The following is a 25,535-nucleotide window of genomic DNA, read 5'->3' as shown; positions in this document are numbered from 1 at the left end:
TCAGTAGCGTTTCCTCTGTCTTCCGTTCCCCTTGCCTTTGGCTTCCTTCTCCTTCCGCTCTGCAGCCGTGGTGAAGGTGATACAGTAAGCATCTAGAAAATCCATCAGCTTTGCCTTGGAAATCTTCATGCCGTTTGCTTTCAGCTCTCGGTGCAGTGCAGCCAGCTCAATTGGCTCGTAAAAGAGGACCTTGTGGTACAGGACTGAATTTGTAAAGATGTAGTTTCCCACTGCGTCCAGTGTATCTGCTTCCTGGGCTGCTGTCTGAGAAGCTGGGAGCTCCTCTTCCTCATCTTCGGATATATTGCTACAAGAACTAAAAGTGAGAAAAAGTGCAAAAAACAATCAAGGAAACAACTGGTCATCAAGGGCACACTCAGAGATGCCCAAGTCCCTGGCTGCCAACCCTTGCAATGCCCTGTGTAGGATCTCCGACACCAGCAATTGCCAAAGGGAGGGAGGCAGAACACGCCACGTGTTCTGCAAACCTGCACGTCGAGCTGTGCCGGTGCTGCCCGGCATTCCTTGCTCCTGCTGCACTACTGCTGACACACTTGCTCTGTGCAGCACCACACGCAGTGCTCACCGAGCAGCGCTCCCTGCTCCTCTTGCAGGCTCTCACTCAACCCTGCGAGGCTCCTTGCAGTGCCAGCTTTGAGCTCTGCCCATGTGCAGTTTCACCCGTGAGCATTTCTGTGCTCTCAGAATAGCTCACTAGCAATTAGACTGAAACGCACAACAGAAGAACTTACTTCAAGTGACAAAAGCTCAGGGAAGCTGCCTACAGTACAGATCCCCTGTATTCTGCATTGACACTTATATTTCCCATTTTCCCAGCTCATCTCTGTGCTGCACAGTAGACTCCTTTGTTAGTATTTTGTTCCCCTACCTCTGTATACCAGTAGAGACATCACTGCCATCCAGCGAGGATGACGATTCCTGAGAATATGAGGATTCCTGAGATGATGAGAGCATCAGCTCCTCCTTATCAGCTGCCAGAGAGCTCCTCTCTGGAGATACATTTGGTGTCTGTCTACCGTTGGAGATTTTGGCACGTTTCCCACCAGCATGCCCGTTAGTCTTCAGCTGCCTACGGCGCTTGGCTGGAGGCCTCTGTGGGGGAAGCTGGGAGGATGGGATATCATCCTCTGTGTCAGTATCCACATCCGTATCCACGTCCTGGTGAGTATACTGGAATATGGCCTTCAACTTTAACACCATCTGGTGTTTTGGGAAAGGACGAACTCCAAATCTGAAAGAGAAAGGTAGGACTTAAGCCTAAGATAATGCTGCGCCTTCCACTGCTATAGCTCAGGAATGTGACCAGGCCAGGAAGCTCAGTGGCCAGCTGGAAGAGCATGACATTGGAAAACCATCAAGTTTTCCCCTTTAGCACAGTAGCTGCCTTTCACACCACCTACCAGCAGGTTTCTCACAGAATCACAGAATGGTTGGGGTTGGAAGGGACCTCTCGAAATCATCTAGTCCAACCCCCCTGCTCCAGCAGGGACACCTAGAACATGTGGCACAGGGTGACATCCAGGCGGGTTTGGAAGATCTCCAGGGGAGGAGACTCCACAACCTCTCTGGGCAGCCTGTTCCAGGGCTGTGACACCCGAACAGTAGAGAAGTTCTTCCTCATATGGAGATGGAACTTCCATGTATTTTTTCTGCTCATAAAGAGATGTACTTGTACTTTTTTTTTTTTTTTTCTAGATATACTTGTAGAAGCAGTGCTAACCTGCTCAACTCCCTCTTCAGTTCTGGGGTCTTCATAAGGGAGTAAGCTGGCATTGGTGTCATAGGAGTCTCAGGAGACTTGTCCTTCTCAGGAGACTTGTCCTTCTCTTGACAGGCAGGTTCTGCAACAGAATGAAATTGTCATCAGAATTAGTACAGAAGGATATAGGAGGGATGATATCTTCCCCTCCTGGTGGCAGATATTTTAATGTTATCTAGTAACTGTTTAAGAAGAACTACTTGTCTGCAAGCTGGCCTACTAAATACCTTTATACTGAACAGATCAACACTTTCGTCTTCCTTGGGTCTAGGATATTTGTTTTTTACTGTCTTTAAATCAGAAAACAAATTGAGCCATATGTTAGGTCTGAATAAAAAAGCCCACTGGAGGCTTTGATAGAACTGCTGCAAGCTAATTAAAAATATATGTTTACTGAATTCTGTGAAGTGGTTCTTTCCCAAGGAAGAAAATTGCATAGGAGAGACTTGATGCAGAAGAAACCGAACAAGTCAAGGTTCTGGGGGCCTGAATTAGATACTGATTTAGTGATACTGATTTCCTGATACTGTGAAGCACAGTCAGTCTCAGGTCATGTTCTAAATCCTGCTTGTTAAACTAATTACTTACGATAGTATAATTAGTAATATATCTAATAAATATTAAGGGATAAATTGCTGTTCTTAGAGCTTAGATGGAAGGAACTGTCCTAGTAAGCAGCTGACCCCAGAAGGGTATGACCCCAGAGGCTAGTGTTCTCTGTGTCATCAGACATTCAAGCAGACAAGGCCCAGCTCCTGACACCACTAAGTGCAATCTGGTGGCAAAGAGCAGCTTGGCCCTTAGTCTTGTGTGCGTCCTGAAACCGCTCACTGTGTCCTCCAGTTGGGACCAGTGCTGGACACACAAAAATCTGTTGGAAGAGCCTACAATCAGCAAACACAAGGGCAGGGCAAGTCAAAGCAAAGGCAAATCAGAAGAGCTTTGCAGGAAAATATGCAGAGAGCCTACCCGTGGGCAGGAGAGGCACCTACTTCCAGCCAACCTCTATACTTCTACCACTGGAAGCAAAGCTTACCCGATGTCTTCGTGCAATTGTTAGCACATACATCAGTGATGAATGCATGAAAAACAAGACCCATTACTGCAAGGAATAATCATTCCCTAGCATGCAAAGTGAAGGCTGTTTGATTTTTTTTTCCACTCCCAGGTAATGTCTCATCATTTCTACAATGCATACGATCACTGTCAAAGCAGCAGCATGAATGGATCACAAATGGCTACGCTCCAACTATCCCACGTATTTAGTTGCACTCCCCCACATCAGAAGCTGACTGTACCTTCTTGTGCCTGGCCCTGACTGCTTTGGATTAGAAGGCCAAAACACCCTCTCAATATAGCAGGTGAACAACAAACAGGATGATCACCTAAAATGACAACAATTTAACCTACTTCAGTGAACTCTGTACAGATACAAGCTCTCACCGGGAGTCTTTGCAAGGTCTGTCGGACAGGCATCTGCTGAAGCTGACACCTTCTCAGTTAAAAAAAGCATCTGTGGGAATTCCTCCTCTTCACTATCCGAAACTTCCCAGAATCTGGGCTTCAGGAAACTTTCAGGAGAGCCAGACTCTGGTAACTTCCTCTCTTGTTCTAGCTCCATTTCATCATCAGAAGATGAAACAATAATATCAGCCTCTTTTCTGTTCTGGACTGCAACATCCGGAGTTTTTATGACTGGTGTTGACAAAACTGAAGCATATTTATGCTTGTTTAAATCAGTGCAGGAAAGCTCTTCTGGAGAAATTGTGCTCTCTATGTTCCGATTTCCTGATGTAATGTCCTGCTCATTGGCTTTCTGGAAAGCTATTTTGGGAGACGGGAATGGTTTTTGATTTCTCTCTGGTGTTTTTGCTTCTCTGGGAAATTTCCTATCCGATTCTGAAGACATAGGTGAAGAACCAACAGCAGGATAAAAAGACATAGAAGATTTGAGAGGAGGACTGCCAAAAAAACCATCCCTTTGTGGAGAGAGGTCTTTTTGTGACTTGGAGTAAGGAAGCAAATCATTAACATCAACATGTTTTTCGCTAACAGCCTTTCCTGACTCTTTGATAACTTCTTTCATTGGAGAAGGCTCACAGTATTCTATCTGATTTTTGGAAAATAAGCATTTATAATTTTCACGCCTATCAGTATCATTGTGCAGTGAACAGTTGGTGAATTGTTGTTCTTCCAAGCGGTCGTCCCCTCCCATATTATGTGAAGCCTGAGACAACTTGAAATCTTTCCCACTTTCCCATCTCCTAACCCACTTCTGAGGTTCAAACTGACAAGACTCAAAATTGATGCTTGTGGCATTCACATTTTTGCATCCACTTGTATTCTGCATTTTCTCTTCTTCAGACAAGTCACATTTGGATGTTTCCACATCATTGTCTTCCCTCAGATGCTTGAAGTCATTGCTTATCAAGGCAGATACGGACCTTTTTGCCTCTTTTTTCTTAGTCTGCTGGTTCGCACCTTGGGCTACCTCAGTATCCCTACAGATGTTGTAATCTGTGCCTTCACTCATCTCCAGTTTGTCTTGAACCATTTTTCTTTGAGTTGCAGCAAACTCATATATTTCCTCCAGCTCCTGTTCACCCACCCCGTTGTCGTCTTCCTTCTGGCATGCAGGGTTTAGCACAGCTTCTTCTTCCTCATCTTCAGCCACCCACACTGAGTTCAGGAGCTCTTTGAAGTTCTCAGCTCTGTTATCATTATCTTCATCATCTCTCGCAGAGGGGAGATCATCTTCTGGATCCACTCCAGAAGATGCCTGGCTCTCTTCAGCGCAGTCCTTACACCTGAGCACAAGTTCCCTTAAATCAAACCTGCAAGAATGTAACAGAAATGTTAATCTCCCTCAAAATTCATTCAAAATTCCAAAATGTTATAGTTGCCTGATCAATCTAGTGAGTCTTGTAAAGAAAGTTAAATTTAATTTGTGAAACTGTTGTGCCAAATTAGACATGCATTTTCAACATTAATAAAGTCAATAACAATTTCAGGTTTTCACTCCGTGTCACCATAATCTTCTCAGGTTTCACACTTATTTCCCCCATTCCAAACAATGCATCGCTGCCACTACAGAGGATAATCAGTTCTCCTTGATTAGGTATGAGTTTAACTGACTATCAACATAAAAGAGCAGATTTTTTTTCCTGGTCTTTTTCAGAATTATTTTAAAAGGAGGACACCTACATTTCCAGAACTAAGTGATTTTGATCCGATAGAATGTGTTTCATCTGCTGCTGTTTCAAGTTCATTATCTAACACATGTCTAGGATCATGACTGACATAACAAATTAGCATTCCCTGCATCCACATTCTGCAAGTCTCATTCAGATTAAGTGTGTCACTAGGGCAATGCTTTGAGAATTACACTCATCACCATTGCCACCATCAGCTGTCATTAAAGATCATGAGACAAAACTTGGCAAAAGTGTTCTAGTCATAAACCAAAAATAGAAAATCTCAAGCAGATGTAACCTGAAGAAAGATTCATGAAAAAATGAGGATAAGATGCTCGTGTGTTCATATTTCACTTAAGATGGAAGCAGAGGTACTTGCATCTCAAGTGAAATGAGTTTTGTGAAAGCCACTGAAACCACAACAGAAGGTATCAGGTTAAAGTCCATGTGGCTGAAAGCATGAGGTGACCCAAAGCACACTCATATGATACAAACCTGGTAGCCAAAGCCCTCAGCTGGGGCACAATTCTAGCAGGGATGTCAGTATAAGCAGTGTAAAGATATCGCAGGAATGCGAGGACTGCCTCTTTTGTCACATCGCTCAGCAGCACCCGGCGCGTCTGCTCGTCGTCATCGTCCTTCACCTTCACATATATCCCTTCGTCGTAAACCTGTGCGGTAAAAGGAAAGCAAACAAGGTCCACTTCCTCATAAAGGAACAACACCAGCAGTATCTGCTCTCTATCAGGCCACTAATTTTTTTTTTTTTGTGTGTCAAAGTCTGTTCCTATGGCCAGGATTTGATGCCTCAGAGGGAAGCTAAAAGGACCAGAGATACAGAGCTCCCTGGGGAATAGGGAGCTCCATACAGCTGTTAACTTGTACCCTGAAGCTTTCAAGGACCCCTCATAAATGGTCCTAAGCACCTTGAGTTGAAACTGCTGTAATCATGCATGAGGACAAAACGAATTCTACTGATTCCAGAAAGAATGACAAAACTTTGTCAAGAAGTTGGTATGGTCTGGTGGCAGCACTGTCAGAGGGCAAGTTCCTGTCTTCAGCCCACTGCCTTTCATTGCCTTTGCAGGAAATTGCACAGGAGCAGGCTGGAAACTGTATGAACCAAAATGCTTCTGGAAACACAGAAATTACTTCACTGGCCTTGCCAAAGGCACAGGTCAATGCAGCTACCTCCATAGCACCTGTGGGAGTGACAGACCTCTGTCTGGGTTAGTTACAAGCACAGCTTGTAAATACTGTCTACTCCATAATCAGCAGGTCCAGAGTGACTTGCCACTGGATCTCCAAATACTCTGTGCTTACTGTACGGCATCACTAACTCATTTGTTGTGATCAGCCTGGAATAGACGGTCAAACTCCTGTTACTGCAAAGGGGCTTTACTCGAGGGGAAGAGAAAAGTCTAACAGCAGTACTTACCAGCTGAACAGCCCGAGGACAGCGTGCATACAGCACAAACATATGGGCATAAAGGATTTCTCCAGAGTCCACTTGAAACTGGATATCACTCAAGTAGGCGTTGTTGACCATGATATTGTAATCTTCTGCCAGCATCCTGAAAGAGGACTAGAACATAGAAGGGACACAAAGACAGAAGTTGTTACAGCTGTAAGGCATTTTCCTGGCAGATAAGGAGGCAACAGCCCAGTTTGTCAGCACTGCTGTACTCTGGGTCCCAGCGTGGGTATGGCTGCCTTGGCCTTCTCAGGACTAACAGAATCCTTATCAGTGCAAGGTCTTCTTGAGGGAGGCTGCCTGACTGTAAGTAGAAAGCAGCTTTACCTGAGACACTAATTGTTGACCTTGTAATTTCTGAACCTAGCGCAGACTGGAAGAAAGGCAAGTTTTATCCAACTCCATGAGATGTAGTTCCACCAGAAACAGCAGAGCTCTTTATTTTATTAGCAGGTTTCTAGGTTAGTTCAGTGGGAACTCAGCCTCTCTACTTGCTTCAGTGTGTTTGCAAGGAGCCAGTACCAGTTAGCATGGAAACGGCAGCACACGCTGGGCCATTTCTTCCAGGCTTCACAGGTGGGCTAGAGGAGACTCTGCACGTCATGGACTGCTCTCCAAGGGCAAGACAGGAAGCTCAGTCTGGAAACCTATTAGGTGTTTCCTGCTCTCTTTTTCTTGGCAGGTAGGACACCTGCAAGACGGTACCCCGAGAAGGCAGGCACTGCTTTCCAGGCAGGAAGCCCAGAACAGCCTTCCTGCTGACACTAAAATTATGACTCGAAAATGGGGAAATTAAGTAAGAACAGAAATATTCTGGCTGCACCATTCTCTGTGCAAAAGAAAGACTGGAAAGGAAGATAAGAGGAGAGGCATTGACAAAGTTCTGCTCAGAACCATGCAAAATGGGTGCGTACATGAGCCTGGATGAAACCCCAGACAGTTCTGTCTCTCCTGGTCTCCAGGAAGTGTGGCCTGTGTCATCTAGGCTGGGCATCAAAGCAGAGTACTACCTAAGTGCTGAGCAGATACATCCCTAGTAACTACCCCCAAATACTCTATGCACTACAGCCTCAATATTTAACCTGGTTCTCTTTGTGTAAATTATGCACAAATTTGCTTTATGTTACCTGTTATTTTAAATTAAGTAGGACAAACACTCTGAAACACCCACAAGCCTGCCTGTGGGCATCAATGAAACATCACGTATTTGGACTTCAGCTTTGCCTAGGATGATTCCTGTGAGTGACTGTAATGCTTAAACATCTCTGTTTCTGTGAAAATGAATGGGAAATACTCCATACTTCTGGAAATTAATCAAATAGGAGAGGCTTTTTTTTTTTAACAAATAAACAATACAAAAATACAGTGCAAATAAACAATACAAAAAAGGGGAAAAATAACATTTGTCCTTACATTTATATCGTTGCTTCTCGGAAATCTCTTCTCTATGGGTAGAAGGGCAAAGCCACTTAGTGAAGAATCACTGGAAGTCAATTCTTTTCCTCAAAGAAGAAAAGGCACATCTCAAGTCATGTACAACCTTCTTGTAAGACAGAACGAAGTGGCAACTCTTAACTGCCATTTCTTCCTTGCCATGACAACTCCCCAAGAGACTCCTGTCCCAGGCTGACATTTCTGAGCTGAATGGTTCAGCCTCTCCCTCTTGGCTTTATCAGATGCATTTGGTTTTCTTGGCATATGACCAGCAGCCATTTGCTGCAGCTTAATAGGAGAACTGAGGGAATTTTACCCAAGTCAAGTACAAAGCAGAGAGACATTAGATTTAGCAACCATAGTCTTCACTGATGAGTGAACAGGAGACACACAGTGCATATATTATGCTAAATGGTTGGACAATTTTAAGGCTACCATTGGTCTTGGAATGTGCCGTTGTGCAATGCACACCACTGTAACCAGGGAAGTTAGAGCTGCTCTTGAAGGAATTCTAGGTGGTGGACTTTTTTCAGCCTGTACAGATCAACTTCAGGGACTGTGTATCCATGTACCAACACAACATCATCTCTTACGCTCTTCTTTCACCAGGTCTTCTCCTGGTGAAACCTCGTAAGACAGTGCTGTCGGCAAAAGCCACTAGGCAGAAAAGAGCATATATTTTGGGGATATATTTTTGCCTCACGATTGGCCGTGTCTGGGCCCCCGTCTGGCAGAAACGCATCTGACACCTTTAAAGGATTTTTAAAATAAAATTTAGAAGCTGCTGTCTAAGAGGAGCTCTTCTTAAATATTGGGATCTATGAATCATTTCAGAAATGTCAACTTGATTGTACCTAAAGCCTACTACAGAACAATGCCCCCAAATATCACCCCCTGGATAAACAATATCGTCTTGCAGCTGCTGCCACTGCTCTCCAAGTTCAGTATGGCTAAACGTGGCTCCTCATAGCTGATGACACCAGAGAGGAGGCTCATGAGGCTGCCAGAACTTACTTGGCTGCTCTACTTCCTGAGCGTCGTTAAGCTCAAGCCTCCACTGAGTTTGTGCTTCCGTGGCCAACTCAATCAGTTGCTGCAGAGTCTGAACATGAACCTTCTCGCCCTGAGACGAAATCTGTCCAGCCTGTTCAGAGCCCGAGTCGGCTTCATCAGCAGCTTTTTCTCCAGTCTCTGGAGAAGCAGGATAATGAGGACTGAGATCAGGCTGAAGTTGCTGAGATACTTCTGGCTGATCAGATCCCACTGATGGCAGAGAAGTCTCTGACTTACAAATCTGATCAAAGGAGAGAAAAAAAAAGACATCAATAAATTAATTTGGTATGTATTTGCAGAGTTCAGAGTACAGTCTCTGAATTGATCTCTAGTTCATACTTTCAAAATATCTTAATAAATATTAATAAAATACTTTGAGCGATCCCCAGATACATACTTGCTCTCCAAGAAGATAGTGCTATAAGGCGACAGACTAAAAGGTCCTGTCTGTTTCTGTAGGCAGCATTTATAAAACTACAGAAAAACGAGAGGCAAGACATCTGGATAATAACAGAGTGAGACCGCCCGGTTTAAAACTGGATCACAGTCCTGCATGCAGCTTCAGGCAGTGGGATACATGGGGAAAGCCTGAAATGCAAACGCTTCACTTTACAACCCTAGGAGTGCCCACCCCCTCCTCAGTGTAACACACAAGCATCCATCTTCAGTGTGAACTTTCCACACTGTTCCTTGCTGCCTTGATACAAAACATGAGTAAAGAAAGAGAAAGGCTCTGATTATAATCAGTCAGAGAAAAGTATCAAGAAGGAACACAAGAGTCAGGCTACTGTAAAAATAGCTAAGCTAGTGGCAAAATGAAGAGGCTCAAGCCCTCTCACTCAGTGCTCTGCTCCCATTTGTTTGGTCTTCCAAAAGCCCAAAGAACAGCTTGGCAACACAAGCCTCAGCCTCCTGTCCAAAAGGGAGAAGTGAAAGTTCAAGATCACCAAACCTACTTGTGTGAGACCAGGGGACAGTTGTGCAGGAGCAGAGAGCATGCAGAGCATGGGGTGACTCACTTAAATGGCAGAAAAGAGAAGGGCTACAGAGCAAGTAAACTGTGGCACACAAATACCAGAGGAAGGAGAAAAGAGCATCCCACCTGCAGAGTTATGCAAGGTACGATTGGAGGGGTCAGTTCAGCAGCGTAGAATGATTCAGGGTCGCAGGGCCCTGTTAGAGCACTGCTGTTCCATAAAGGGCAGTCCTTGTTTCTGGGCGATGGCATGAGCCAGTCTGTTTTCTCAGATCCATCCTCCAAAATCCTACTGGTGGGAAGCCGAGGAGTGGGAGGGAATTCCATCTCTTGTGTAAGCACCATGGCGGCTCGCTCTTCAGTCCTTTTGCGGGCTGTCTCTGGATCCCGCAGCAGTAACGGTGGAGGAGTAGTTGGGCCTCTTTTACGTGTTCTTTTCTCTTTAAAAAGACAAGCAAAAGAAACCCAAATAAATGAACAGCTGAACACATAAGCAGAGGAACTGAACCTGCCAGCTTTTTCAAGTGTTGCCGTTGGCAATGATCAAAATGCAACTACAGCAGAACACAAGATTTCTGCAATAAGTCCCAAGCCTCCCGTTACTTCTGCCAGAGAAACAAACCTTCAGGGAAGACTTATTCGTGCACACATGGTCCTGCTGGGCTGAGCTGTCAAATCAGATCACTATGAAAGCAACTGATACCTATGTGCAGGCTACCTTCCAGACCCTTTGAACAGTGAGCGTACAGTGCTTTTGGCTAGTTAGCAGCGCTTCACTCAAAAAAGAGAGAGAGAGAGAGAAGAAAAAAGACTCCAAAGCCATGAAGGACTGCTTTTGGTGCGTCTTGATCACTGGTGATGGTCACTCATGTCAAACCACAGCACATATGAATCCTGCACAGCTCTCATTTGTCAGGTCTGTTTCTCAGGTCTGTTTCTTTACTGCCTTTGACTTCCTAATTCCCAATATAATTGGCAGTGGTTATCAGCAGGAAGAGATTGAGGAGAGCCACGAAGAGCAAAGTGTCTCTTATGTGCAGAACTCAACCTTCCCCCAGGGCAACTGGCTTCTTTTCTGACCATTTTTGTGCATTTAAATAGCAAACCACAGGTTCAACGTGTGTAGTTGTATGCACATATACTTCAGAAAGAAAGCAGAGCAAGGAGAGAAGGATGAAAAAGTTGCATAATCAAGGGTATGGGACAGTGAATAAGAAAAATGCACTGCAAAAAAAATAACAATGGTCTTTTCATGTTTTCCCTTTGGGATTTATTAAAAAAACAACTCATCTTAAAAACATTCTATAGTTTTGAAACAATCAACCAGTGAAATAAATATAAGACTCAGAATGGATTTCAGTGAAACATCCTGCAGCCTCCCTTGGCTATCTGTATGTGGATACTTTGCATTACTCCATCTCGGACAACTTAAATGAAACAGAAGTGTGGTTGCCATCCCCTATGCCCAACAGAAAAGTTGGTAGTGAAGAGCAGGCTGTTACATCACTCCTCCAATAGTATAGCCTGAGACACTCACGGTGACACATACCTGATCCAGGCTTCCATTTGATTGGCAAGGCAGCCACGGGTTTCATATTTGCAGCTACTGCTGCTTGTTCACGCTTTTCTTGCTCCAAGAGAGAGCGTGACATTGCCATAGCAACCTGCAGATCTTCATCCTGAGGTTCCATTTTGATCCTCTTTTTCATTTCCTTGGAGTCATCTCCGGAGAACTCTTTGCGTTTTGATATGTTTGGTTGATTGCTGAAACGTAAGAATGCAGCAGAAAGCCCAAGTTAACATAACATAACTGGATCAGAGACAAGAAACCCTGAGCACTTCAGACCAGCTGCCCCACTTCCTCAGAGAGATTCCCATATCCAGAATAATAAGAAAGCATCAACAGTACTTTTTTCTGTGGAGGAAAGAAAAGGATTTCTTATCATGAGTGGAATTCACAGCAATTTGGAGAAAATCTTATTTTGGAAAGGTAAACATAAGACTGCAGCACTGACAAACTGCCCCCTTTTTTTTTTTTTTTTTTTGCAAGGGCAGGAATGGCCTTAACCATCTGCTACCTCAAACCTAAACTTTGTATCAAAGGGCAAAAATCAGGTTGAAGTCAAGAAGACCGTCACCAAAACCGTTCTGCCAATCTTACACTTCCACAGTAAACAAGCAATGGCCCTTCCTCAGCACAATAAGACTTAAAAGTCCTTTGGATACATTTCAGGCAGGCACCACTCGCTATACTCTGAACATGTTGCTCAAATCCCAAAGAGCAGATACATCTCTGCACCCAGCACAATTCAAAACATCCTGTATGTTTCCTCCTTGACTCTGTGGATAAGGCCCATGTATCCAGGACAGCAACGAGCCGAAAAGCTGAGGCCTTGGAAACACAGATACTCCGAAGAGACTGTATGCTCATATAGCATGTTCTGCTTAATAAGCTCAACCACGCTATTCAGCTTTATTACATAATTACCTCTCAGAGCATAAATATTTCTGACAAATTAGTGTAAGATTATTTACTTCCCATTTTGCTCCTGTCTGCTGACTCATAGTCATCCACCACTTTTGAAGGAAAGCAAGATTTTCACCAAAATCTTACCTGGGATACTTAGGAGAGGCAACTCCAAACTGAGACACCTGCAGTGCCTGAAGCAGCATTTTAGGAGGAACATCCATCTTCACAGCACAGCGTTTCAAGTGAGTAGTTTGGCTCTCGGAAGTTTGGAAATGTTTGCCACAGCTGAGACAATCAGGGATTGCTGGTTTGCTGGAGGAGGAGATCTCTGCTGCCTCCATCTCATCCAGACACCTGGAGGATGATGGAAACAAAACAAAACAAAATAAAATAAAATGCTCTTTTTGAACCTTGCCTCCTGAAATGCTGTAATTGAGCAACTCCAACTACTTAAGCAAGCTCTTTACAATACTTTCTTTACAGAGAAGCACAGACTTTTCATTTATAAAGAGCTAGCTGTATGTAATATTTTAACAGTATTTGATATTTACCACTAAGGAAACTGTTATAGAGTGCTGGCATCAATTTAAGCCCACACCATTCTGACAAAAGAAAACACAAGGATCCTTCCCTTAGCCTTCCACTCTCATTACCTGTGGAAAGCAAAGGTCTATAGTGCATATATATAGTATTTACAAAGGTATATAGTGCACAGTTTTACAAAAGTATATAGTGCATAGTCTATGTATTTATTCATCTTGCAAAACAGTATCACATCTTTCCTTCAGCGATAGCTCAGATTTGCAAACAGCTGACATAACCAAATGTTCTTAGGAAATCATTATTTAATTGAATAAATGGTGTTGAAATGGGCAGATTTTGAAATGGACACTAATGGGTAGCTTTGCTACCTAGTCTGCAATTACATCTTCTCTAAGGCACTGCTGCTGAAAGCCACACTGGCCTTTCATGCTAGTGCTTCACCTATTAACGTGCTGCCCCCGTCGTGTTGTGTTCATGGCTGAAAGATCCTTCTGGCAGATCTGACAAAAAAACAAGCCCTTCTCCTCTAGGCTTTCCGGGACTTCCTCCTTGATCTTCTGCTGAAGGGCAAAAGCCAAAGCACCATCGTCCTTTGTGGATGGAAGATCGTGGGTAACTGGCACAGAAGGGAGAGATGATAGAGTTAAACATCTTGTAGTGAAAGGCATGAAACTGTTACATTTGTCATGATTATTTTATTAACTTAAAAAACCCCTGCAGTCTTCCTGTTGCATCTTCACATCTCATTTCTCACAAGGGAATGCACAAACAGTACAGGAGAGCACTACCCCAGGAGTGGAAGGTGGCAATTGGTTCATCGCACATTATGTATCCGAACCAAAAGGAGAGTTATGTTTTAGATGAAGTTTCTGGGAGAACATGGGGTCTTAAACATTACATATTAAGCACAGGAAATTCTCATGTCCATAGAGAACCAGCAGGGCCTTGACTTTTAAAGGGGCCTTGACTTTTAAAGCACCAAAACACCAAAAAAAGTGCTATGAATTCAAATTGCTACGGATTCAATTCATCTGCATAGAACATCCTATTTTGTAAGTGCTCAGAGATTTACAGAAGACACGGAGTAACTAAGGTCATATTTATATGAGCTACACAATATTGCCCCGAGAAGAACGACTGGATTTACTGATGCTCTTAGAATCTCAACTTGTTTCCAGAAAGTAAATTCTCTCTCCAGAACTTAACATAAAATCAAATTTCAGCCTCACAAAAGATCTAGGAGAGAAGTATAGAGATCAATACACATTTATCAATAGAGAAAGCAAGTTCTCAGACATGTGGAGCGATTTATTCAGCATCACACAAGCCACCTGTCCAGCTGTGAACAAAGCCCAGGAATCCAGACTGCTGCTCATGCAATCACCCTAAGCAGCCCTCAGCACTCTCCATGCACACACAGGAGCTAAATAACAGCAGAAACGTACCTTTTTCCGGGTTCTCTTCCTCGCTTTCATCAGAGGAATTCCTGCTAGCTGCAGCCTTTGGCAAGCTATCGCCCAGGCTATGTTTTAGCTGCTCAGGTGCCACTCTCTTGAAGTGCTGCATTCTCTCCACCGCCAGCTTTGCTGCCCGCACCTTCGACCCAGGCAGCAGTGGTGTCTTCAAGGTGTCTGAAGAGCAGGTCTCTGGTTGTGAAGGACGGAAGGATAGTGTAGTCTGGGAACAGTCACTCGGAGCATTCACTGAAGGGGACAAAGCACAGTTTCCCAGTCAGAATTAAACAGGTAACTGAGCTGCCCAGGGAGCTCTTGGGAAGCTTCCCAAAACAGCAACCTGAGATAGTCAAAAAAAATGAACATGTTTCTACTCTGATCTTCAAGCCCTATCCATGGTTCGGACTTTCAGGCTCAGAACCAAGCAACAGGTGTTCCTAAGGAGGGGTGGTAACGAGCAGCAGGCTAACAGCTCAGTGTATCTCCGCTCTGCTTTGAGGCAACCTGTGAGATCAGACCAAAGATCTCACCAGCCCAGTTTCTGAGTGCAGTCACTAGTAGATAATTACGAAAGGGTATCAGGCAGAACAAGTACAAAATAATCCTTCTGCTGGTTGACCTTAGCTGTCAGTTTAAGGATTTCATGCACTGGTGACTGCCTTCTGGTCATCATATTTAGTCATCACTGAAAGACCAATCCTTCATGAATTAACCCAGAACCTTTCTTAATTTATCTTTTTGGCCTTGGTGACAGTCAATGGCAACATAATTCAACATTCAATACAATAACACACTGTGAAAAAACACTTTGATATAATCTGAACTTGCTTCTTGATGATTTGAGGGATGATTTACATTCTGAAGTCGCAAAAAAAAAGGTAATGACTCCCTCATGTAGCACTCAGCACTTAGGTTTCACCTTACTGAAGAACTGCATACCTCCTCCAGACTTCTAAAGAGCTCTACTGAACTGAGTCTTTTCAGTACTAGCCTATTTTCTGTCTGAAAGATTTCAGTGCACGCACCTGTCACATTCCTCTTGGTAGAGTAACTGGTCACTGTGCGCAGCTGGCTGTCAGGGAAAGCGCTTCTCCTGTCTTCTTGTGACGTCCCACCACTACTGCAGGGCACAGCATCGTCGTCTTCTTCACGCATCCCTGTCGGCACCTTAGAACCCAAATTTTGTGGCAAATCTTTCCCCTTCACTACTGGAAAGCACTGATCGATTTGGCTCCCAGGAACAGATTTGCCTGTTGTAGTGGTCTTTGTCCATTTCTGAACCTTCTTTGTTGCCTCAGTATCCTCAGCTTTCTCCTCAGTATCCTCAGCTTTCTTCTTTGCCCTACCGACAATTTTTGCCCACACTACTTTAAATTCATTGTCCTCTTCATCCATGGTGCTGCAGGCTGCAGTAATGCTGCCTAGCAGCGCTACAGGGAAAGATCTCAGGAACAGTCAGGGCTGCGTCTTCTCTGGCTCGCCGCCTTCATTCTTCAGACGCCAGCACTTCTCCACTGTTCCAACGGTGGACTTTCCTCTGTGATTAATTCATCTGCATAGAATATATTATACCATTTAGTGCAGCACATTCTCCAAGGACCCTGCTTATTTTCACTCAGCACAGTGATGACTTTCTTGTTCAGAGGATTTTGGAATAGAAGTGAAGCATTTCAATCTGCCCAAAGCATGTGTAGGATCTTCATGGTACGCTAAATCAGAAAGATTTACTGAAGCCCTTTAATGGAAAAACCTCTAAAAGGTGGATATGTAAGATGGTATACGCAGATGCAGTGTGAAACAGGCCTCTGGTACCAATTTGAAAGAGGACATTCTTTGAAGACTCTTCTTTGAAGGAGAAGAGATTCTCATATAAAATATTGCAGCACATAAGTATAATAGCACATATTGACCCAAAACACTAATACTGTACTTTCAGCACAGACGGACACAGGCCACATTCAAAAGCATGCTGACCTCTCCTTTGAGGTCAGAATCCTGCCTGGAGCTCAGAATTTGAGATGTCCCACTTGTATATGCATCCATAGCTACATTTATATAACACAGCAAAAATGAATGTATTCACTCCCATAAGGTGGGGAGGAAAGACTGTCACTCGGAGTGCAAAATTTCATTTTGTGACACAGCATATTTAAAGAAGAGAGCCTGTCCCCATGATGAAAAGCAGCTAACAGAGTAAGGCTTAGCAGTGCTTGGCCTTGCAGAAGAGTTTCTCGGACAGATGAGAGAGCACATCTAACAAATGTGCCCACCCTTCTTTCACCTCTGTGTTCTTACCTCCTCCTTTGGCTACTCAGTAGACACTGACCATGTCTCATAAACTGTTGTCAAATACACCAGATAAAAGTATTGTCTCTTTCTTAGCTGGTTTAAATTAGCTTCTTATACTAATTTAAAAAAACCTGATTTAACTAAGTTTCTTAAACTTTCTCTACATTAAGAATAACAGTGCTAGCTAGTGATTTCTTGGAACAGCGACAGGTACAACAACATCCATATGGAAATGCCATCAATCCCTGAGCAACACTAGAACTAGATTTCTATTCTTAGACATTTTGATTGTCCTCTTCTTCCAAGCCCTATGTTCACTACGGTTCTGGCTATTTTAATGGAGCTTTTATATTGACTCCCAAATCCATTTCTTTCAAAACTTAAACAGAGTGTTTCATTTGGAATGGCAGCAGCTGTGGTTCAGTTTCTCCAATAAAGCTCTGGGCACCAAAAGACTCAAAATGCAGGAAGAACACAAGCAGGATTGTTTTCTCAAATGGCTTGGCTGCAGCCATGCAAGGCTAAGGAATGCTGGTTACACATTTTCACAGGTCAGCCTTTCCTATAAGCAATTACAGATGTTAATGGATTTATCTATTTTAAATTCAACCTCCCAAACCTGCAGAGGACTTTGCTGTGAGTCTTGGATCATTTCCTGAGAGAGAAATTGACATTTTCTGTAACCAGTTCATAAATTTATTTTTTTCAGACGGAATCTTGGAGTAGTTATCACTACAAATTGACCTTTTTTTTTTTTTTTTTTTCCCCCTAAGTAGGAGGAGGCACACAGAGAATCTCACATCCTCCATGGCTTTAAATAACTCTCACAGACATATGCGTACACATGTCATATTATTTACGGTGACTTCCTGATGTTAAACTTTTGTTTGCAATTAATACTGAATGCCCCAGGCAGATCATGTGAGATGCATAAGCAATGCAAACCTAAGGATTAATCTATCTTACTCCTCCATCTACAGACGTGTAGTGAGGCGTAGGCACAGACCAGGATCCTCTAAATACATCTGATCATGCTGTCATTCATGTACCTTAAAGCCCCTTTGGCACCATCTTGTAGAGCTTGTCAAGTAACGGTTTTGCAAAATTATTTATTTCAATATAGAATTCGATTAATTTTGTAAGATTTTAGGACTCTACAAATCACACAAGCTGGTCAAATAAAATAAACAGCAGCACTTACCTATCCACTTAGATGTTCGGTCTATAGCCCAACTGAACCTTTTGATGTATATAATCAAAATAGCACAGAGCAGCAAGAACCTAGATGGTTCTTGAAGATGGAACCTAGAAATTGGGAGGAAAGGGTTAGATTTTAGTGTATTTTTACTAATTCCTCTTTTTGCTCAAGTTCCAAGCTTCAGAGGGTGGGAGAAGGTGACAGCAGATGCTCTAATGGTGCTAAGTTTAGCCACTTCCACAAGTACCTGTGTACTTAAATATGTGTGTGAATTCAAATATTACTCAGGATCTGCTCAGCCCAGCACTGCTCCCAGCAGTGAACAGCACTGCTCCTGCAGAAAACAAACAAACAAACAAACAACAAACCCCCCCAACGCAGCTCTTTGGAGGTCAGAATAGATCAGGCTAGATAAAGTCCTGAACAACACAACGCAATTCTAGAGCTGACCCTATTTTGAGCAGAAAGTTGGGACTCATGATACCATGAATAGTCTGCCCTTTCTTTTTCCATCTTGTTTCCTAATAACTTTCTTGAACCCAGCACCACAACTCTATGGCACACTCTCTCCTACTGAGACATAATGCAAGAGCTGCACAGTGCAGGTTCTCTGGCTTTGTGGAAGTGCCAATATAATATATAATACTGAGGAGAGAGAACAGGAGTTACTCAGTGAGCAGAGCACAAATATAAGTGTAGAAGACAAATTCCAAATCAGGTACTAACCTTTCTGCTCTAGTCTCTGTCAGTCTTCCTATGCAGACAAGGGTAACTGAAACAGATAGGGAAATACAAGCAATGACAAATTAACAAGCAAAAAATAACGGCTAAAAAAAAAAAAAAAGATTTTAAGAAGCAACTTTAGCAATGACCAGCATCATTGTCTACCAGACACTACCCACTTATGTTCCCCCATAACCCATCAGTGCATCATGTTCATGTTTCCTTTAAAGCAACCCCCCTCACTAGTACCTCGTACATAAGGCAAAACATTTTATATCTAGTAAAATTTTTATCACGTTCCAGAAATTAATTTTAAATTGGTACTTACATGACAAAAACTGCCCCTGTTTTTTAAGTGTTATAGAAACTAACCTCCTATTTTACAGAGCATCTTATTGAAAACAGGAAAAACTTCACATTATACCTCCTATGGAAGGATAAAGGGGAAGTAATCATAAAAATAAAAAGTAACGGTTGCTCAGGTGCAAACTGCATTAAAATGAGAATGTGGTAAAATTACACAAGATTTATTAGAGAATGTTCACAAGGAGCTTTTGGTGTACATAAAACCCACAAAAAAATAACAATGCTATTAGATCGTTATTAAAACTACTAACTCAGAAATCAATGGTCTAATGGCATCTATCCCATAATGATGATGACATTAGTGCACTACAAGAGAAGCCCAAACACTATTAAAAACCACAGCTGCTGCAGGTCCCGATTTCTAGCAACGAGCTGCAATGCAACAGATGCTACGGGCGAACAGGCCGAGCGCTCTCTGGCCCGGCAGAGCCCCCGATCTCTCAGAATCCCCGTCCCCAGCGGCGACCTTTGAGCAGGACCGTTGGGGAAGCAAGAATCTTGCAGCCCGAAACGGACGGCAACGCGAAATAAATGACTGATACGGGACTCGATGGATAACGAATTAACACGAATCCAAACAATTTTGTGAAGAACGGGGTCTCCCGGGCTAAGTCGGTATCTTTTTGGCGAGTTTTTTTTTTTTTTTTAAGTCACTTTAGAGGCGTGAACCACCGCGCAAGCGGCGCCGCCGTGACATCACGCCGCCGGCCCGGCCCTCCGCACAGAGCCGCGGCCCGCGGAGGGGATCGGGGGGCGCCGGTGTCGCCGCTCCCGCCCGGTCCTCGCCGCCCCCGGCCCGCCGCTGACCTCTCCGCCGCAGCCGCGGCTCCCTCCGCTCCTCGCACCCCGCCACAACACCGGGAAGGACCGCAGCGAAGCGCATGCACCGCGCGCCAACGGCCCGCGCTTGCCGCTGCTCGGGCGGTGCGCGCAGGCGCAACACAGACTTCCTGACGCCACAGCGGTTGCCGTGGTGACGGGCCCCGCCCTGCGAGCCCGGCCCAACGGCCGCCGCTCGCCAACGGCGCCCCCTGAGGGCCGCCCGCCCCGAGCGCGGGAAAATAAAATAAAAACGCTCAAATATGGAGTAAAACCCTAAAACACCGATCCGCTGGGCACACCGCTCACCCGCTCTCGGGCAAAAACAGCGCCAAAGCACGAAAACTTACAGCAGGGAAGGGCGCTTCTATTAAGAATTAAGGTCTTTGAAACATCCAATGCTAGAAACACATACATGTTGAGGAGATAAAGACGGAGCCTCTGCTTGCGAGCATCAAATATTTGCTTTTTCAGCTCTGTGGTTAAAACCCGCAGTGGTCATTTGCGGGCCACAAAGCTGCTGCTAAAGTCCATTAAATCCTCCTGCTCCAGGGATTTAACAAGCCCCTTCCTGCTTGCAATGAAGCTGGAAGGTGGACAGCTCCATCGCTCAGGCTTTCACAGAGCCCATCGGGCAAGCGACAGAGCATTACCTTTCATTTGTGCTTTCTGCTACCTGGAGTTGACAAGGAAGACGGATGTTGCCTTTCCACAGCATTTAGTTTGGGCTCAGATCACACACTGCATTTTAATTTCAGACTGTGTTCAAAAGCAATTGAGTTAGTTGTGGCTAAAGGTCTAAAGGTTTGAAGCTTGCAAAAACTGACATGAAAAACTCCTTTGTTTTTGTGTCTTTCAACACTTCTGCTGGTTTATTCAACTTCTTTCTTAAGTTGCTACGCTTCATGGGAATTAGAAATGCTCTTAAGAAAATCCTGCAAGAACTTGCAAGCAAATATTGCACAAATATACCGAAAATATTCCAGTTAGGAGGTACTGAGACATTGCATCGGTTCCACAATTACTACTAAGCCAAGTCACAGTAATATTTTGCTGCACAGTACTATAAATGCCATTCTTGAGCACCAAATACTTAAAATAAAAACCCAAACTAAATGTTAGAGACACAGGAAACATAGTATAGGGAGAGAGCTAAATTATTCCAAACAATCTTACTTTTGCCTTCATATTCTCATCTGTGTTTCCAAATAGACAAAGCAAGGCAGGGACTAAGCAAGAGACAAAACCCTTATATACAGCCCTTAAAAACTAACACATAAGGTAAAACCTTAGCTTTCTAGAAATGTCAGATCACATTCCTCACCTTCCAGCATAGCACTTGCTAGTACTGAGCCCCAAAGGCCAAGTTCTCTGGGATAGATGTTACTGGCTTAGGTGGCGAATCGCACTCAATTGTCCAATGAAAAACACTGACACTTAAAAGAGGAGGATCCCTCAAAAATGTGAAATGCATAACACGCACAGGAATCTGTTTCTTCATCATCTGAATCATTTACAACTTGTGTTCAACTTCTAGACGACAACCACCTTGAACCTTGCTGATCCATGTGAATACCTTGCAGCCTTTTTAAAATCTGCACTTAAAAACAACCAGCTGTATTGTAGTATTATTATATAAACAGACTCCAAAGCAAAAAGATTTAACAGTATCTGCTAGTATCTGTAGATGTTCATACTGGTAAAGCTGTATCTATTTCACAGCACATTTCTATGCTTCTGACCATTGCTGCAATGCAACAAGGTCATCGTTGCTACAAAAGCCTCCATTTGCTATTTGCACCCAAGAATATTTGGAAGACGCTGCCACAGTAACAGGCATAGAGAGAGGAAGGAGCTTTCCCAAAATTATGCAGCTGATCAGAGGCAGGATATCAGATTCCCTGCGTAGGAGCTGATCTACAAGACTTTTGTTACTAAAACTCACTTTTTTGTCCCATTAGGGAAGTGGTCTGTGTCTGAGATGACCAGCCAGTCCCTGATCCATCATCTTTGCATTTGAAGAGCAGCTGCGACCGGTCCCAGCTATTGGAGTTTGCAGCCACTCGCTTAGGGCCTGCGATGTCACCTTCTGGGCACAAGAAGCTCCAGTTCCCCAAGAGTGGCGGTGACGGGAGCGCAGGGGCAGCAGTGGAAGGCACACGTGGTTCCTGCTAACCGGGGAGTGCAGATTCCCCTGGCTCAATGCAGGCAGCTGGGAGATAACAGCTCCCTACTGAACTTCAGCCGAACAGTAGAGCTAAAAATGGCTTGGAGCAATGACATGGGACTGAAATGATGTGCTATATTAATAGTACTGGAAAAGGTACAGAAAGGTAACATGGATGCCCAGGTTTGGAGCAGCCTCTGTATGAGAAATGATTTAACGGGGTGTTCCGCCCAAGAAAGGTTCATCTGATGGGAGATATCAGAGCTCTGTAAGAACACGCATGTCCTGCAGAGGGTGGGCAGCCATCTGCCCTGCGCTGTTTATTCCAAAACAAGAACCACGGGCATCCAGCGAACCAGTAGAAGGCAGCTTCAAAGCAGAGGATGTGGTTCCTCACAAAGCGCTGCAAGCTGCAGAATTCCTCAATGTAAGTTAGGCTGGATGCTAAAACACCCGCAGATGCAGACAGCAATAAAACACACAGCGGGTTATGAAATACCCCACACCGCGGCTGGCTCGGGAGTGCCCGAAGCCGCAGAAGACCCGGTTCGGACGGCGCGGGGGGCCCTTACCTGCACGGGCGCTGCTCAGGGGCGCCTGGAGCCGGCAGAGCCACCGCTCCTCGTCCTGCTCCATGTGGGAGATCATGTTCCGCCGCTGCCCGGAGCTCCTGCCGGGGGAAGGGAAAGGGGAGAGCAGAGCCCGGCCGCCCGCCCCGCCGGGGCGCCTGCGCCGGGGTCCAGAGAGCAGCGACGCGCGGCCTCGAGGCGACAGCCGCGCTGCCCGGGCCCGCGGGGCCGGCTCCGACCGTGTAGCGGCCGCCGCGAGGCCGGGCCGAGCCGGGCCGAGCCCGGCCGGGCCGCTACCCGCTCCGGGCTCGCCCACAGCCCGGCGGCGGAGCCACGTGACGGCGGCGGCCAATGGCAGGCGGCGGTCGCGGCCGCGGCCTGCGAGGACGACGTGAAATGGCGGCGGCGGCGGCGCTGCTGCCGGTGCTCGGCGCTGTCCGGGCGCGTTACGAGGCGCTTCTCGCCGTTCAGGGCCCGTTGCTGCCGAGTATGAACGGCGGGCAAGCTCGTTACCTGCAGCACGCGGCTCCCCCGTGGGGGAAGCGCCGCTGTCACGCGGGGGAGCCGCTTCTGGGCCTCGTGCGGGAGCAGGAGGAAGGTTCTTGGCCCTCGAGGTCCCCAGCGAAAGCAGAGGGGCAAAGCAGGAGAGCGGAGACCTGCCCTGGGAGGCCGCCAGGAGGGCTGCCGGCACCGGGGCCCAGGCGTCAGGGACACACGTCAGCCACCACCGCGGCTGGGGCGAGATGAAAGGGAAGAGCAACCGCACGCAGGGAGGTCGGAACGCACCGTGAACGCGTTACCTGTGTCCCCAGGAACCTCCGTGGGACCTGCGTGGCCAGGCCTCCCCCCGTCCTTCGTACGGCCACCATGGAGCTGAAGCGCACAGGTCACTGACCAAAGCCCACGGAATCCACCAGCATGGAGCTACCAAAGGCTCCAGGAGGCCCTTGGATGAGCACAAGGCTGTTCTTGTATTTAGCACTTCGGTACCTAAACTTTAGCACCGTAAACACAATAGTTGGGAGTTATTGGTCGGGTAGAAAGGGAGGGCACAACAGTCATCACCCTACTGATTTTGTAGGTAGGAAATGTGATAATGCACAAAACAACAGGCAGTAGCTGCAAAAGTTCCTCTACTAGTATCCATAGGCACTCACACAGATCACTTCGTTGTCACACACATTTGGAAGCAGTTTTTTTCCAAAGCTCATTTGGAGCTCATCAGGTGTGTCGGGGTAGGACAAGGGCTTTATGCATTGCCAATAACATATTGGCTACTTTTTAACGTAGGAAACAATTCAAATCTTAGTTGAAAAGGTTTTTTTCTTATAGAGACAATGGATTTTCCAAGAGAGATATGACCCTGTGTTAGGAACATACAAAAACAGAGAAAAGTATACAGATGAAACTGATTGATAACGTCATCACTGGCAGATGGAAACATCAATATTAGCTGGAAGAGACACCCTTGCGTACAGATTAACGGAGCAGGAGAATGAATAATGGCTTTCTGATAATTTGCAGCATGCAGGCTGCATTGTGACCTATCTGACATGCTGCAAGTCATTTTTCCTCTTTTGGGAGAATTGTTAGAATTAGGAAAACCATTTAATTTTGTCAACTGTAGCCACAAGAATACTGAGAGAAGCCTCTGCAAAATGTTATCTCCAATCCGAATGGCACAGTTGTTAAATTTTTGTTTTGTTTCATTAGGCAAAGTGTCCATTTGAAAGGCTTAAGGATGACAGAAAAGAGGATATAGGCATTTTCGGTAACTGTTCTTTTTAATTTTTTTTTTCTTAACATGCTACCAAGTTTCTTATGGTGCAGTCCTATTAGTTGAACGATTGTAATTTATATGCCCAAAGTGTAACACTGTATTTGCTGAAGGTCAAGATATAAGAAAGAATTGATTGCAAAAGTTTTGATGATAAATGTCTTGACTAGGAATACAGCAGAGAAGATGGAAAGGGATCTTACTTATTTTCACATATTAAGACTGACAAGAGAGAAATACGTGATACATTATGGGAAACAGTATTTCCTAGAATGCCACTTAAGGCAAAACTTGGCCTTTTTCTGCAAGAAAGTCGGCCTTTTTCTGCAAGGAAGTCTTCCCCATCTCTCCTTCTGGCTGACCAAAACACCTTCCCCAGCCTTACCTGGAGTCTCTCCTACCTTGGTGCTCTCCATCTCAAACAAACCTGGTGATCTTCCTCTCTCCAGCCACTGCGCAGCAATCCCTTGTTCCAGCTCTCCTTGCTGCTGGGCCCCTGTGCCACGACTCACCTTGTCCTTCCGTCCTCTGCTGAGGACCCTTCCAGCCAGAGCGCTCACTGTGGAGCCACTACTGCTCCCAGCTAGACCCAGGACTGCTGCTTAGGCTGCCCCGGGCCTTCCTAAGGCATTACCTGTTACAGTTTATCATCAAGATCTTATTCTGTTTATTTATATAAATTAAATAAAAAGGCTATAATATATCAAAAATATAAATAATTTCCAGAATACATAAATACGTTACAAAAGTGGCTCCTTTTTTAAAAAAAATAACAATGTGCCCTTTTTGCCAAGACCTTTTCAAAGCTCTCAAAACACATGAAAGTCAGAAGAGCTCACAAAATACATATAAAAGATGACCTTTTAGGGTCCAGGAGTTTGTCCAAGAGTTCCAGATGATGTTCACAACTTCTTTTACAATAGGTTTAAGAAGAGACTGTTCAAGGAAGAGATTTAATCACTATAATACCATCTCCTTAAAAAAACAAAACCAAAAAACCCCACCTCTGTCAAGGATGTGCTCTGATCGGACTACAAAGACAAGGTAACACAGCCCTCAGAAAATGGAGCAGATTATATCTTGGAGATCCCAGCACGCCAATACCTGCTACATGTTGGACACACACAGCGGAATGTTGGAATCCAGGCTTTCACACAATTGCTGGTGTTAGAGGACACTGCAAAGCCATGAGAAATAGTTTAGAAGAACAGCTGCACACAGATTGAGGAGTTTTACCAGAGACCACCAA

General features: G+C 44.9%; 1 protein-coding gene across 1 annotated transcript; it reads right to left on the bottom strand.

Moving 5' to 3' along the window:
* Positions 1 to 15,773, bottom strand: LOC148594971 (uncharacterized). The gene is made up of 14 exons (XM_088523236.1): positions 15,404 to 15,773; positions 14,370 to 14,627; positions 13,366 to 13,540; positions 12,526 to 12,735; positions 11,461 to 11,675; positions 10,038 to 10,351; positions 8,897 to 9,176; positions 7,862 to 7,950; positions 6,413 to 6,559; positions 5,470 to 5,645; positions 3,363 to 4,614; positions 1,742 to 1,824; positions 890 to 1,252; positions 1 to 316 (listed from the first exon to the last, which is right to left on the bottom strand). Exons 1-14 carry the CDS (start codon positions 15,771 to 15,773, stop codon positions 1 to 3), a joined length of 4,248 nt encoding a protein of 1,415 aa, XP_088379362.1.
* Between the last annotated feature and the right edge of the window lie 9,762 nt (positions 15,774 to 25,535).

Source organism: Tinamus guttatus, unplaced genomic scaffold (assembly GCF_059628265.1).
Source record: "Tinamus guttatus ecotype Peru unplaced genomic scaffold, ASM5962826v1 Tinamus_guttatus_pri_ptg000172l, whole genome shotgun sequence".
Classification (NCBI taxonomy): domain Eukaryota; kingdom Metazoa; phylum Chordata; class Aves; order Tinamiformes; family Tinamidae; genus Tinamus; species Tinamus guttatus.
This window is presented reverse-complemented; position numbering and strand designations above follow the sequence as displayed.

What these genes read in the sequence shown, in the direction of transcription:
- LOC148594971 (XM_088523236.1), bottom strand. Translation starts at nt 15,773, where the DNA reads ATGGATGAAGAGGACAATGAATTTAAAGTAGTGTGGGCAAAAATTGTC. An exon ending in TACCTTGCATAACTCTGCAG is followed by an intron (nt 9,177 to 10,037) that starts GTGGGATGCTCT and finishes TCCTTTGATCAG; the next exon opens with ATTTGTAAGTCAGAGACTTC. An exon ending in GTCTCTACTGGTATACAGAG is followed by an intron (nt 317 to 889) that starts GTAGGGGAACAA and finishes TCTCACTTTTAG; the next exon opens with TTCTTGTAGCAATATATCCG.